Source organism: Podarcis filfolensis (genome assembly GCF_964270895.1).
Source record: "Podarcis filfolensis genome assembly, chromosome: 16".
Lineage (NCBI taxonomy): Eukaryota > Metazoa > Chordata > Lepidosauria > Squamata > Lacertidae > Podarcis > Podarcis filfolensis.
The window spans coordinates 17,709,533-17,725,114 of NC_139620.1; the positions used below are offsets into that span (position 1 = coordinate 17,709,533).

Genomic DNA, 15,582 nt, shown 5'->3' on the forward strand with positions numbered 1-15,582 from the left:
GTAAGCCATTGAAGTCTTGCGGCAAGTCCATTAGAGTCGCAGAGTTTTTGAATACGGCAATCTGTATTAAATAATGTAGGCCAGAGACATACATACACTGTTAAGCATTATAATTCTGTGGTTTTCAAGTTGTATGGGTGTGTGTTTTTCATTAATGTTACTGTCAATTGTTATAAAATGTTTAAATGGTCTGTTGACTGCAGATGAGAGCCCCTCCCTTTATTTGCAATATATGGCAGTCATAAACAGTGATTCATAAATGCTTCTTTAAAACGTATGCTTTTACTGTGTCCCACACTCACTAAGCTTTGGGAGAAAGTGCTGGACTATATAAACAAGACACTATGAGGAAAAAATTTAAGATTTTCAGAGGTGAATTTGCTCTTGAATATACCCACTGTATGGAAATTGACAACAGGACAGCAAAAATGGATTCTACGTGCTCTAATGGTGACCAAGAGACTGATACTGATGAACTGGAAGAATTCCTCTTAATCAATGGCTTGACAATATTGGCAACATAAGAACAGACAGCTTATAGACACAGACTATACAACAATATTTGGAATGAGTTTACACAGACTGCGTTAGGTTATTGACAAGTATATGTGTATTAGGATAATAAGAATACACACACCTGAATATTAATGTATGGTAATGTAACAGTATTTTTCCTTTTTTTCATTCTCACTCACTTATTCCCTTTTTTCTCAGTCGTATCTTTTTATAAATGAAATTCTTCTAATAAAATATTAATAATAAAAAACAGTGATTCATAAACAACTACTTTTTTTACAGTCACTGCCCCCCAGCACCAAATGCCTATTTAATGAGTCATTTCATTCCACAAGTTGTCATGTTTTCTCAGAGCCCTGTAACCACATTGCGCATGTAATAAAACTATGCCGGGCCGATAGAAAAGCAGTTAATTTCCTGGTCTGTTTGACTCTCTCGGGCATGGGTTGCCAAGTGATAGTAAGTCCCAACTGTTTGATAAACAAACATGCAGATTAAAAAAAAAATACATATCTGGGTCATTTGCCTAAGCAAAGCTCCCCCCCCCCTTTTCTTTTGGCAGGCATCAAACCCAGGTTTATCACTGCGCTTGATTTCAGAAACCAGTAAATAAGTCTCAGTTTGGAAGCTGCCTTGCCATCGTTTTCCTCAACTGGAAGAGAAAATAGGGTCTATGGATGGATGCCTCGGCTAAAGGCCCAAGCGCCTGTCTGGGGAAACAGGCAGTGGCCCCTCCTAACCCCTTCCTTTCTCCCTCCCCCTGACCTTACCGCGAGCCCAGGTGAAGCGGGCGAGGAGTCCCTCCGCTCAGGTGACACCCGCCCAGGTGAGGTGCCGCGGAGGGGCTGGGCGCAGCCCTTACCTGTTCAACCTGCGCGGCGGCAGAGAGTCCACGCCCCACTGAGTCAGGCGAAGCTGCACCTTTAACCTGCCCTGACTGGGTGGCACGGTTTCTCCCTCCTCCTCCTCCCGCCCTTCCACCCCCTTGTTCAAAGGGTCCCCCACCCATCCGCCCTCATTCCAAACAAGAGCCTCTCTTTGCACAGGTGGACCTCGCTCCTTTCCGCCCCTCCCTCCCTCCTTCCCCCTACGCTCTTTCTGCTTTAAACTTGGGGTTTCTCTGCAAAAGAAAAAACCCAGCAGCCTAGCCTTTCCCTCCTTCCTGGTTTGTTGGAGAAGGGCAGAGAAGGGACTCCTTTTCTCCAGCTGAAGTGGGCCCAGGAGGGCAGCAAGCCATGGGGACCTCAGAGGAAGATTATAACTTCGTCTTTAAAGGTGAGTGTCTTGTTTTTGCCTCATTCTCTCTCCCCACCTCCCAATTCCTTTTCTTCAAAACTGTTGGCTGGGTTTTCAGGACTGCCCTGAAAGCTGTGTGTTGACCCAAGATGCCCCTTTTTAAAGAAACCATGGGAGGATTTATAGAATTGTACAAGTGTAACGCTGGAAGGGACCCCCAACGGTCATCTAGTCCAACCCCCCTGCATTGCAGGGATCCCACTGAAGTGCGTCCCACCGTCCAACAGCTCTCACCGTCGGAGAGTTCTTTCTGATGTTGAGTCAGAATGTGCTTTCTTTTAAATAGAATCTATCGGTTAATACACAAGGATAGCTCAGCTGGCAGAGCACAAGGCTCTTAATCTCAGGGTTGTGGGTTCGAGCCCCACACTGAGCAAAAGATTCCTCCATTGCAGGGGGGTTGGACTAGATGACCCACGTGGTCCTTTCGAACTCTACAGTTCTATGATTCGGGTCCTACCCTCTGGAGCAGCAGCTTGCTCCATCTTCCATGTGACACCCCTTCAGGTATTTGAAGTCCACTCTAAATTCCTAAGGTGGGGCAATGACTTGAAGGGGCTGTAGCTCTGCGGTCAAGCCCTTTCTTTGCTCTCTTGTTCCAGCCTTGCCACCTGCAGCTAGGAAAGGATCAGGGGTGATGGTGAGAAACCACTGGTCCAGCACAGTACTGCCGACACTGGCTGGCAGCAGCTCTCCAGGGTTTCAGATGGGATATTTTCAGTCCTACCTGGGGATCCCAGCAGGGATTGAACTTGGGACTTTTTGCATGCAAACAGGTGCCTGCCTCTCCTGCTGAGCCACAGCTCCTCCCCCAGTCAGTGCAGACAGTAGTGGACAAATAGGCTCACACCTTTGGGCTGCATCTGAGTATCCTTTGTCAAGCATCCATATGGCACATGAAGAGTGCCTGTCTTAAAGAATCAAGGCTGATTAAGTCTGTCCGCGTTAGTTGGTTAAATTTGCGCACATTTAAAGCTTAATAAACTGAAAGACAAAAGGCGCAGTTGTGTACACACTGTACCTTTTATGCTTTTTAAAATTTAGATTCAGCATCTGTAAAGTGATACTCATAATGTTACAACAGGTTGAAGGCAGCATAAAGTTGAACATTATCATTAGAGTAAATGTTCCAAAACTTTACAAAAATTACGAATTTTTCCAGAAATCTGTTAGGCTGATTTGTATGTATTCTTTTATAATAAGTTAACTTAATTTTCTGTTACTATTATCTTTTTTAATATATTTGCGTGTACTTCCCCCCCCCCATTTTTTAGCTGTCACAATCGTAGCAGCAATTATAAGTTGGAACACAATCTCTTGATGATTTAGATAACCAAGTAGAAATATTTAAGGTTCCAACTTCTAAGGGTATATGAGATCCTAACATATCAGACAGATTATCCTGAACAGGTTTGTAAAATATTTGTATTTGAAAGCAGTTCCGAAGGATGGTGCACGTTACAGTATATAGCTCTAAAGCACACTGTACAGTGCCTCAAAGAATTCTGGGCACTGTAGTTTGTTAAACGTTGCTGGGAATTGTAACTCCATGAGGGATAAACTACAGTGCCCAGAATTCTTTGAGGGAAAGAATGTGCTTTGAAGGTATAGCATGTATGCAACTACCTCATTGCGTAAGAGTAGCAGGAATGCTTCTTCTAAAATGGCAGTCGCTGCACACCCTAACCCTAAATAATTTAAGCATGTAAAATTGCTAGGAGGTTGGGCCACCAACTTGAGGTTTGTATTCATTTTAATGCAACTCATCAGCTGACCAAACTTTGCGTTCCTAGTTATTATTGTTGGTAGTGATAGGATCAGTTTCCTCCCTGCAGCTTGATTATTTGCTTTTCTCTTTCCTTGTTTCCTGGTACTTCAAAGCATGTGACTCTTTGCTTTCCCCATCAACCACAGGAGGAGAGCTGAGTTAAGTTGCAAAGCCATGCACCTCTACCCCTTTCAATAGAAGCCTTGTCATATCTCGCCTGCTCAGTGAGGCAGGAGCATCTTGCAAGAGTTCAGCCGCTTTGCAAGCTGAGCTTTGCAAGAGTTCACCTGCAGGTTGTATGCAGTGCTATTTTTCTAGAAAATTAGGTGCTGGAAGTTAGCAAGAACGTGCATGAATGTGTGAATGTCCTGGAACTGAGTTCCTGCTGGGAAAAGAAGCCCTGAAACTAGCCTACTTTACAAAGATAGAATTTGCATTTCTTGCCACACCCACTTTTGCCTCTGGCCCTGTCCACCATTGGCATGTGGTCATCATAAGGTTGACAAGAAGAGAATGTCGCCTTCAAGGCTGAAAAGTATTCCTTGTCCCTGTTATAACAGTTCCCACTAACTACCTAGCTTTCTCGTGCCAGATGTTTTCCCCTAGTGCCTGGAGCGTTTTTGAGGGACAACATCACACCGATTTGGTGTTCTGGGTATCCAGAAGCCAGAAACCAGCCCTGATCTGATCACTGTTTGTGCTAATCTGGAATTTTAAATCACCAGAGCTGCATGCATTAGGAAAAGCAAGCAGAGTGAAGCCAACTGTCAAGTTTCTAGCTCTCTAACAACTCCCATCTAGGCAGTAAAAACATACAGACAACAGCATATGGGATGGCGGTTTTCTCAGAAACCAAAACAAATATTTGGCCTTCATAAACCTGCACCTCTCAGTAAAGGAGCAAACATGATCCCTGAGACGGTGGCGTTCAAATTCCAGCTTGGAGGACACAGATTCAGTGGTACTTGGCAGATAAATAACTCGCCCCCTTTTCTCCAGCCTCAGACCCCATCTCTGTCTGCAGAAGGCTCAATTCACACCATGTATTTTAAGCGTTATGATACCACTTTAAACAGTCATGGCTTCCCCTCCAAAGAATCCTGTTTAATAGACTGTCCCTCTTCCCAGGAAACTCTGAAAACCCAGGGCTTTTTTTCAGCAAGAACTCACCAGAACTCAATTCGGGCACCTCTCAGGTGGGCACCGTTGCCATTATAAAGAGAGGCATTCATGGTGACTTCTGGCACCTCTTTTTCTAGAAAAATAGCACTGGCAAGTTTCCTCACACTCACCCACCCTTCTCCGTCCTCCACCCAGGCAAATGAGTCATTATCACAGTTGAAGGACACATTCCAGCCAGAAGAAAACAGTCTAGGAGGGTGTGAAGCAAGACCAGTGAGGCATGTGGTCTGGAGGAGAGTTCAGAGGACCAGACGGAGAGAGTTAGGGGGCCACATTCAGGCCTGAGTTCCTGTCCCCTGCCCGTGATAGGCTCTGAGGTGCAGAGGAATCCACGTGAAAAACTACCGTATTTTTCCGTGTATAAGACTATATTTTTTCCTAAATTTTTGAAGTTTAAAATAAGGGGTCATCTTGTACACAGATAGTGCATAGTGCATTTTCTTAATTTTGAGCCCCCCAAAATAGGGGGCGTCTTATACACGGGGGCGTCTTATAGATGGAAAAGTATGGTAAATGCAAAAGTAGAAAAGGGACCTCTGTAGTATTGCCTTGGTTGGGGAGAGTTGATTTGGGATTCTTGCTCGTAGGAGTTGTGATTTGAGGTTTCCGAAGAGCTGACACAGACACAAAGTGTTAAATGGGAATCATAGAACTGTATAGTTGGAGGGAGCCCGAGGGTCATCTAGTCCAAGCCCCTGCAATGCAGGAATCCTGCCCACAGCTGCTCCTCGGAGGGCTCAAGTCACCAACCTTCTGGTTAACAGCTGGACGCTCTGATCCATCCCATGCAACTGGCGGAAGAGTCACTGAGGCCCAGCTGTTTAGCAACACGGAAAAATAATTCCATAGTAAAGATACTGGCTGGCTTTTCTAGCACATATTATGGCTGCCATAGTACATGTTAGCCTGTCTGATAAGCCTGATAAATTGAGAGGCAGTGTGGTGTAGCGGTTAGAGGGTTGGATTAGGACCTGGGAGACCAGGGTTCAAATCCCCATTCAGCCTTGGGTGACCTTGGGCTCTTAGCTGAACCAACCTCATAGGGTTGTTGAAAGGATAAAATAAAATGGGGAGAAGGAGGAACTAGGTACACCACCTTGAGCTCCTTGGAAGAAAGGCGGAATATAAATGTAATGAATAAATAAATAATTTGGGCCCTGATCGGGAGGATCTCAATCCCCGTCATCATCCTAACAAACAAATGAACAGCACAGGGACAAGTGCAGGTAGTCCGGCAACCTTTCCACGCCCCTCTGAATGGAGGTTTCAGGCCACCAGCAGCCCACAGATCACTTTCTGAGAAGCCAAACATAGTTATTCTACAGTTGTCGAAGCTATCTTTCCCCAGCCTTCAAAGCCAGCGACACCTACCAGGTTTGGGTTTCCTGGTGGAGCTGCAGGACCCTGTACCTTGCATGAATTATGGCCTGTTGTATTTGCCCTTCCTGTAGCGATCGAAAATGTGCCGTGTTAATTGTTGCAAAGTCTTCAGGGCGTGAAATCACAGCTATAAATAAAGGGATTCAAGAGCACTTGGCAGGGGGAGGAAGGAAGAGACACACTGGTGTTCCTGGCAGCAGCCTTCAAAATAATGCAAGTGAATTGGGTGAGTGGCCAGTGGCCAGGAGAGCATCACATCACTACTGAAGGGCAAGGCATGGGACCCTCTCAGGCAAAGAAGGTTACCTTTGCAGAGCCCCAGTTCTTGTCCCAAGGAGGGCTGCCAGAGCCACTCCATCCCATGATGCATTGCAAAAGGCTCAGCTCTATGGTCACATTCACACCATACATCTAAGCACTGTGGTACCATCTTAAACAGTCATGGCTTCCCCCAAAGAATCCTGGGAGCTGTAGTTCACTAAGGGTGCTAAGAGTTGTTTGAAGACTCTCCTCCATTCACCTCACAGAACTAAAATTCCCAGAGTTCCCTGTGAAGAGGCATTGTAGCTCTGTGAGGGGAACAGGAGGTCTCCAAACAACTCTCAGAACCCTTAACAAACTACAGCTCCCAGGATTCTTTGGGGGAAGAAGCTATGGCTGTTTAAAGTGGTATGGCATAGTGCTTTGAATGTATGGTGTGGATACTGGTTGCTGGAAACCACAGGAGCGAAGAGTCCTCTTGCGATTGAATCCTGCTTGCCGTTTTCCCTCAGGCACCTGGTTAGCCACTGTGAGAACAGGATGCTGGGCTAGATCATGGACCGGCCCACACATGAGGCAAGGTGAGGCGGTCGCCTCAGACAGCAGGATCCACAGGGGCAGCAGATTGCACTGTAAATCTTTACTCCCTGCTTGTTTGGGGTAGATCTTCACTCACTTTTCCTTCCCTGGTGGGGGGGAGCGGTGTGCCATTTTGTGTTTTACCTCTGGTGCCAATCTGCCTTGGACCAGCTGTTTACGTCAAGATTTTAATCCCGTTCTGTCTCCATACTGGCTTTGAATTTATTATATATGAAATAGCTTTTCTTCTAGAAAAAAAGGTGCCGGTACTGCGTACTCTTGAGAACCACCAGAAGAAAAGCACTGGCTTCATATATGTATTTTTGTTGGTGATATTTATTGCTACATCGATTTGATCGTGTTTTGTTGTTTTTAATAGGAAGCGATTCATAAAGTAAATAAATGCATTTGCACCTAGACTTTTTAATGAATGCAATGTATTCACTCCTTCCTTCCATCTCTCTTAGTGGTCCTGATTGGAGAATCAGGAGTCGGGAAGACCAACCTGCTCTCCCGGTTCACCCGCAATGAGTTCAACCATGACAGCCGCACCACAATTGGGGTGGAGTTCTCCACTCGTACCATCCTGGTGGGAGATGCCTTGGTGAAAGCACAGATCTGGGACACGGCTGGCCTGGAGCGTTACCGGGCCATTACTTCGGCGTAAGTACAGGTGGGGCTGGTGGGGCAGAAGTTATTGGGAGGGATTCGGCTGTGGACTGGGAAGCACCCCCTTCTCCCTTAACATCTCGCCACATCCACACTGACCTGATCCACAGCCTTGAACAAGCCTCAGCTCTCCCCTCTGTAGTATTGGGATAATAACATCGGGTCATCTTGCAGGACCATTGTAAAGGGAAGTGCTTTGCATGCTTATTCAGCCCCTGATCCTGTGCATGTTTAAGCTAAAGCAGGTGTTGATATTGTTAGTTGCTTTTTACACCAAAGCATCTCCAATATTTTACAGAGTAAATATATAAACTAATTCTATTAATTTTGTTAAGTGGATACACCGCGTAATTGTAAAATCAAAAACAAAACGTCAGAGCAGTTTAATCAATAATATTATCAATAAGAAAAATGAACAATACTTTAAAACCTTCAAAAAGTTAAAACGACAACAGGCTAAAAACAGGTTAAGAAGCAAGAAGCATTCAAACGGCAATGAAAGAAGAGCTAGTGCTCATCTAAAAATATATAAAAGTATCCCCAAATGATGTTCCTCTTGAGATACATATAATTTATAAAAAATACTTGTGAACATAACACAGGTACCACAGGAGCAACAGTTCCTAAACACACAAGCACAGCACCGTATTAAAACACCCAAGAGGAAACCTCTTGAGATTTGTCTGCTATAATAGCAGAGTTGAGGTCCTGCTGGATGCAAGTGTTTTTATCCTCAAAATGCTTCTCAGACATGTCTCACCGGGCTATTGTAGGCTCCACCACGTCCTCTGAGCCAACCCTCCAGGGGCCACATGGCTGTAGTGAGTTTTGCCACACCTCCCTCCCTCCCTCCCTCCCTCTCTCTCTCTCTCTCTCTCTCTCTCTCTCTCTCACACACACACACACACACACACACACACACCTAAAAAGAGGGGAAAGGACTGGGAGGGAGGAGGACAAAGCAAGCTTAAGTTACACGTGACATCAGTGGCATTTTCTGTGTTTTTTACCATCACTGAAAGCGCTCTTCTTTCCACCCACTCCCCAGTTCAGGGCTGGTGACCGTGTCCAGACCAGAAGGACAGGGCAGCTCCTGACACACCCAAAATATTATCTATATTGTTGCACCCCGCCCTGCAACCTGTTTTGATGAAGGGCAAGCACAGAAGCTTTTAAAATAAATGAATATGAATGCAGTCCAATGCCACTGTATTAAAATGCTAAAAACCACAGAAAGGACTTGTGCCACCCTGAAGATAATAAGATCAATGTGAGCCAAGCGGTCACGGACCCAGCCCTGCATCATCAGATGCAGCTGACGAAAGTGTGCTCTGGAAGAGCAACTCTTAAAAGTGATCAGCCTCTTAAGATGCCAGGGTAATACAGGATTAGTGTGTTGTAATGAAGACAATGAACATGGCTACACCCTTGGAAGTTATAATTGCTAAGCATTATTACTTATTTGAACTTTGCATGTTTTGTTTTGTTTCTTTTTAATTAGTAGACTGCAGAGATTCTCTAATCGGGTTAGAAAGCTAAGCTCATGACTTTGCAGCGTTGAGTGAGGCTACTTAAGTTTCTAGACCCTATGGCCTCCTCCTGTTCTGCTATGGATGTCCGCCTCTCTTTGTCAACAGCAATCTGTTGCTGCGGTAAACTGAGAATAATGCTTGGAGGACGTCCAAACTACTTCTAGGTAGCAAACAAAATCTGAGTGCAGCCAGCAGTGAACAGGAGCCTTCCTGCCTGCATGAGAGTCTGTTCTTACCTCTGTGGAGGAAGGGTAGGGCGTGCATGTCAATGCAACTCTGAAGTAAAGACATTTCAATAGGTCTTGTGAACAAGGCCTTTCTGATGATTCCTGCATTGCAGGGGGTTGGACTAGATGATCCTTGTAGTCCCTTCGAGCTCTGTGATTCTATGGGCCTCGGGGTCCCTTCAAACTCTGTGATTCTATGTGGCTCTCCAGACACCTCTGTTCAGCCCTTGGGACTCTCACCAGCCCTGCTTATCACCTTCCTCATGTTCTTGCCTGGATGTCCAGTCCAAGGCTGGCTTAAATAATAAGGAACTATAAAAAAAGGATGCAGGTGCTTTGAAGTTACTTTTCAGTGGTTAGCAGACTAGGCAAACCCACCACTCACCCTCCGTCCTCCCCACTATAGGGAGGTGTTCTGTATCTCTATTTAAAGTATAGCAATTATTTGTAAGCTTTCATCCATAGATATAAATCCCCACATACAGTTTTTATGCAAATTGTTGACTTCTTTCATCTTATTTCTTTTCCTTTTTTTGGCAATGCATAACTGGTCACTTTACGTTGGGTGCAAATTAATTAATACTGTGATTTGAAAAGTGAGATCTAAGGTGGAAGATTCGGAAAGAAGAACCAACACAGGCCACCTTCACACCATTTAAGGCACTGTGATACCCCTTTAAATAGTAATGGCTTCCCCCAAACAATTCTGGGAGCTGTAGTTTGTACAGGGCGCTGTGCGTTGGTAGGAGGCCCCATTCACAGACCTACAATTCTCAAAGTGGTTCAGTAGTCGATCCCTCTTCACAGGGAACTCTGGGAGTTGTAGTCACAACACTCAGTACCCTTAGCAAACTACAGCTCCCAGGATTCTTTGGGGCAGAAGAAGCCACGGCTGTTTAAAGTGACACTGTACCACTTTAAATGTATGTTGTGAATGCAGCCATAAATAAGGGCCTCATTTAAGAAATAATGTTGAGACTTCCAAAGAAAAGAGAAGGAATCGTGGGACACCCATGCTTCCTTGTTGTTGTTGCTGTTGCTAGTTCTTCATACGCCCTTCTCTTAACCCTGTCCTGATCTCTCAGTTATTACAGAGGCGCAGTGGGAGCCCTCTTGGTTTTTGACATCACCAAGCACCAGACGTATGATGTGGTGGAGCGCTGGCTGAAGGAGCTGTATGACCATGCAGAAGCCACCATCATTGTGATGCTGGTGGGCAACAAAACAGATCTGACCCAAGCCCGGGAGGTCCCAACGGAGGAAGCCAAGATGTATGCAGGTAGGGGGCAGCTCTGTGGCTTCGCGCATCGGGCTCCGAGAAGGATTTGTGTTCCACTGCAGGGAAGGACTGTGGCTCAGTGGTACAGCATCTGCCTTGCATGCAGAATGTCCCAGGTTCAACCCCCCCAGTGTCTCTAGCTGGGGCTGAAAGTGTCTCCTGTCTTAAACCCTGGAGAGCTTCTGCAAATCTCTACAGACGGTAACTGAGCTAGATGGGCCAATGGTCTGACTCAGTGTAAGGCAGCATCCCATGTACCTTCTCGGCACTTGTGTGAAGAGTTAGAAGCTTTAAGACGGAGTGCCTCTTTTAAAATAGTCCCTGCCATCTGTACTGGCACACTTTTATAATGTGTTTTATTACTAAACAAGCAATGCCACTATATAAAAATGAAACCTGCAGCTTGATCAATCACAGACACTTTTAACAATTGATTAATCCACTGGATTAAATCAGCTACAAACTGTGTTATTGTCTGTACAGTGGTACCTTGGTTCTCGAACTCAATCCGTTCCGGAAGTCTGTTCAGCTTCCAAGACGTTTGTAAACCAAGGTGTGGTTTCTGGTTGGCTGATTGGCCCCAGAAACAATGCCGACAGCCAAAACGGACTTTCAGCTTCCGAAAAACGTTCACAAACTGGCACACTTACTTCCAGGTTGGAGGCGTTAGGGAGCCAATCTGTTCATCAGCTAAGCCGTTCAGGAACCAAGGTACCACTGTGTTATATTATCTTTCTGTCCACTGTTTCGGTATTCTCTGCATTTTATAAATTATGAAATAAAAAAAGACAGAATGACTACCAATCCGAGTTTTAAATTGGTGATATGATCTTATCTATTAATGGAGGTCTGATAGGGTCTCACTGCTTCTCTCTTCTTGCAGAAAACAACGGTCTGCTCTTTATGGAAACCTCTGCGCTGGACTCCACAAATGTTGAATTGGCTTTTGAAACTATCTTGAGAGGTAAGTCATCAGTTGGTGGTACCAGTGGCGAAGCTGCATGCTGCGCTACTGGGGGCATGATGCGCATCTGGGGGCGTGGCACGCCGCCCGTGGGGGCATGGCACACATTCTGGGGGCGTGATGTGCCGCCTGTGGAGGCATGACACCCGGCACGTGGCGTGTGTCCAGGGGGGCCGACCTCGATGGCACCCTACCAGAATAATGGTGCCGGGAGCGGTCCGCTTCCTCCGCCAGCAGGTGGTACCCAAACTTGCAGTGGTCTAGCCAGGGCTGAGAAGGAGGGTGATCTTCCTTGCTGTCACTTGTTCTTTACTCCAATAAGGGGCTGCAGCCTATGGAGAAGGGTTTGTTTTAAGCCCCCACTCCCCATTTTCTCGTGTGTGTGTACCCAGAAACCTTTAGTCTTTTTAGGCATGGAGATAAAAGGTAAATCATGCAGTCTGGAAAAACATAAAATTCAGGGTTTTCCCAGATGGTAGCTTATTGGTGCTGATAATGCACACAAGTTAGCACTATGGTGCAATGGTGGGTGGGATTGGCAAAAGTTTTTTCCTGGACATGCTCCCCATTTTTGCCCCCTTTTTAATTTTTTTAAAAATGTAATTGCCAAATGTGTAAAGCCGGATTTGCACAAGCTAAATGTGCGCACATTGTGAGTTACCTGTACAAATAAAACCATCTGTCCTAAAGACACATTCATTCCAAGGAAAGTGAGCCCCTGGGGCACTCCTGGAATCTCTCGCTGCTCAGAGATTGGGGTGGTGCGTAACCATCTTTATTTATTCCTTCCCGTCTCCTAGACATTTTCAACAAAGTGCAGAAGCAGAAGCAGAAAAGCCCCCTGGACAACACCGTTTCGCTCTCTGCCGAACACACTGATGCAGCCTCCACCTCTCAAGCTGTGGAAGGGAAGCGAGCTTGTTGCTTGAACCTCTGAAGCGAGGGGCGCACATGAGGAACATCAGCCGTGTTGAGGAAGCCAACATTTGGTGGGTGGGAGAGGATTCCACACTCTGGATGATGATTTATGGCCGAGATGTCCGTCTCACTGTAGCCTCTGCGGTCTGGGGGGTAGTTATGGAAACTTTTTGGATCAGGCTCGCCTACCTAAATCTAGGGAGCACAATAGTGTGTTTGGGGGTGACAAAGCATCTTGAATCAAGAATTCCATGTTTGTGGGTCAGTACTTGTACAAAAGAACTACCCGCAACCCTGCAATGTCTCAGCCTTGTCTTCCAATACAGATACGAATCTATAGTGAATGCAACAGTAGTCACAATCCTGCCAAAGTTAATCACAACTAGCCGTCCTGTACCCTCTTAGCTGGGAGTGAAGTGCTTTGATCTCTGGTAGGGCTTCTTTATCCAAACAGGCCTAGGATCGCAGTGCAAGTTCCATTGCAGGTTATTGTGACTAAGGCCACTATCACACCGTACATTTGATAGCACTTTAAACAGTCACAGCTTCCCCAAAAGGATTCTGGGAGCTGTAGTTTATTAAGCTTGCTGACAGTTGCTAGGAGGCCCCAATTCCCTTCACAAGGAACTTTGGGAATTGTAGCTCTGGGAGGGAAAGAGGTGCATCCCAACAAATCTCAGCACCTTTAACAAACTACAGCTGCCAGAATTCTTTGGGGAGGGAAAGTCACGACCGTTTAAAGTGGTGCCATTGCACTTTAAATGTATGGTGTTAACGTGTGCTAACTTAAATCCTGTTGGCTATCTGTGAGGCTTACCATGTGTACACAGGAGTAATCCCTGCTGAATTCAGTGGCTTTTACTTCATGGTAACAGGGCCTCGCCGCATGTGATATCCTGCTGCTTCAAACTTTTAAAAAATTATACTTCTATCCCCACAACCTCCCTCTAAGGAGACGAGGTCAGTGCTCATTTCTGGATGAGCTTGAGTCTCCATCATCAAACACCAACTCTCTGTCCAGCCATTGCCAACATGGTGCCCTCCAGATGTTTTGGGCTATGGCCATAACTGGGAGTTGTAGTCTAAAACTCCCAGAGGGCGCCAGGTTGAGAGAGGCTGCTATAGAGCTCAGCCTTCCTCATACGCTGGCTGGGTGGTGACGGGAATTGTAGTCCAAAACAGCCAGAGGGTGCATGATTGACAAGGCTTGCTGCTGCTCTTGTAGGGCCAATAAATCTGTGCCAGAATTTCCACACAATGCCCTGGGCATGGTGCCAATGTGGCTGAATGACTAGGTAGGTAGGAAGAAGGGCATTTTGCAGGGCAGGAAATTCAGATATTATGAAGACTCCCCTGACACTTCCTAGTCTCCTAACACCAGAAATCCCCCAACAAAAGTGATTAACTGACAGAACTGGAAGCCAAAAGGAGGAGGTGATGGGTGATGGCTTGAAAAGGGGATTATACAACTTCATGGAGGAAAACTCCATCAGTGGCTATTATCAGTGGCTAAACTGAGCCTCCATAGGCAGAGGCAATCCACCTGTCAATACAGGTTGCTGGGGGGAAGAAGCAGGAGAAATAGGGGTGCGGACTTCCAGCTTGGCTAGCGTGTCAAGGAGGCTGCAAGGATCCCTGATGGGGGTCTTTTTAGATTCTTTTGTTATATTCCAAAGTCCCTGTCAGCTCAATGCCTTTATTAGGCAAACCAAAATATTATGGAATAGTATGCAAGCTTTTGAGTTCTCCTTATCTCTTCATCTGGCTCGATGAAGATTTCTGTGAAACTTAAAAACTTGCACATTATTTTGTGACATTTTGGTTGGCCAAATAAGGGCACTGCCCTAGTAGGGAATTTAGATTCCCTCCCCCCCCCTTGTTATTTCTTTTGTTACACATTCACAATGCACTTGGACTCCCTGCTTAGACTCCTTTCTGTGGCTGTGACTCCTTTTGTGTTTAGCCTCCATACCGAAACTTGAATGTCTGGATCACCAAGCTGAGATCCTTCGAAATTTACCCCATCCAAAAGACACAGCCAGACCTTTGTGGAAATGGAAATTCGTCAGTATATTGTGTGTGTACATTTATACATATATGTATTGTGTGTATATATAGCAAGAGACACAAAGAATATATTTTGTAAATAAATCGCTATGGACTGGGCATTTTTTAATTTATTACTGTGCTTAATGTAGCAAAACAAGTAGGGATGTGTACATTGGGAAACATTCCATAAATAAAAGAAGCAAAGTGCATATTTCAGAGACACCTAAGATTCCTGTTGTGCATCCTGAACAAACTACAGTTCCCAGAATTCTTTGGGGGAAGCCATGATGGTTTAAAGTGGTATCATAGGGGATTAATGTTGTGAATGCAGCCCTACTTAAACTTTGGTTGCATTTGGGGATTTGCCAAAAAGAGGAGGGATTCGACATTGAGCATAATTCTTTTTCATAGGGGAGGGACTGTAGCTCAAGGGAGGGGAGCACCACCTTTGCATGCAGAAGGTCACAGGTTCAATCCCTGCCAGCATCTCTACTTAGGGCTGGAATAAGACTCCATGTCTCGAACCCTGGGTAGCCACTGCCAGTCACCGTCAACAGTCCTGGATTAGATGGGTCAATAACAGCGTTAAGGAAGTTTCTATTTCAAATGCAGCTTCAGCATTTGACATAGGGGGCATCCTTGCCTCGTCCCTTTCTATATCTTACATTTTTCCTGTAATGGCATTATTTACAATCAGGTTTGCAGATTGATTTGTATAAATTGCCTTAATTCCTTTTATGAATATGACTCCTAATTCCATTTTTTACTAATAACTTAATCATAAATGACCAAAAACAAAAATAAATTCAATAGGGACTAATCTTAGGTTTTGCAGTTCAGCAGGAAGAACCAGCTGCACCAATATAACATGAGGGATACCTTGTTTGCTAGTAGTACATGGGAAAAGGATCTAGGGGTCTTAGTGGACCACAAGCTTAACATGAGTCAACCTGAGAGTGATG

At 45.4% G+C, this 15,582-nt stretch overlaps 1 protein-coding gene across 1 annotated transcript; it reads left to right on the forward strand.

The window, feature by feature from the left end:
• Window positions 1–1,113: 1,113 nt before the first annotated feature.
• Window positions 1,114–14,737, forward strand: RAB25 (RAB25, member RAS oncogene family). Its single transcript, XM_083590799.1, has 5 exons — window positions 1,114–1,791; window positions 7,450–7,645; window positions 10,496–10,689; window positions 11,573–11,653; window positions 12,454–14,737. The coding sequence occupies exons 1-5, from the start codon at window positions 1,752–1,754 to the stop codon at window positions 12,588–12,590; spliced, it is 648 nt and encodes a 215-aa protein (XP_083446925.1). The 5' UTR covers window positions 1,114–1,751; the 3' UTR covers window positions 12,591–14,737.
• Window positions 14,738–15,582: the final 845 nt, after the last annotated feature.

Coding starts and splice junctions, on each gene's coding strand:
- RAB25 (XM_083590799.1), top strand. CDS start 1,752: ATGGGGACCTCAGAGGAAGATTATAACTTCGTCTTTAAAG. Junction 1,792..7,449: donor TTATAACTTCGTCTTTAAAG/GTGAGTGTCTTG, acceptor CATCTCTCTTAG/TGGTCCTGATTGGAGAATCA. Junction 11,654..12,453: donor TTTTGAAACTATCTTGAGAG/GTAAGTCATCAG, acceptor CCCGTCTCCTAG/ACATTTTCAACAAAGTGCAG.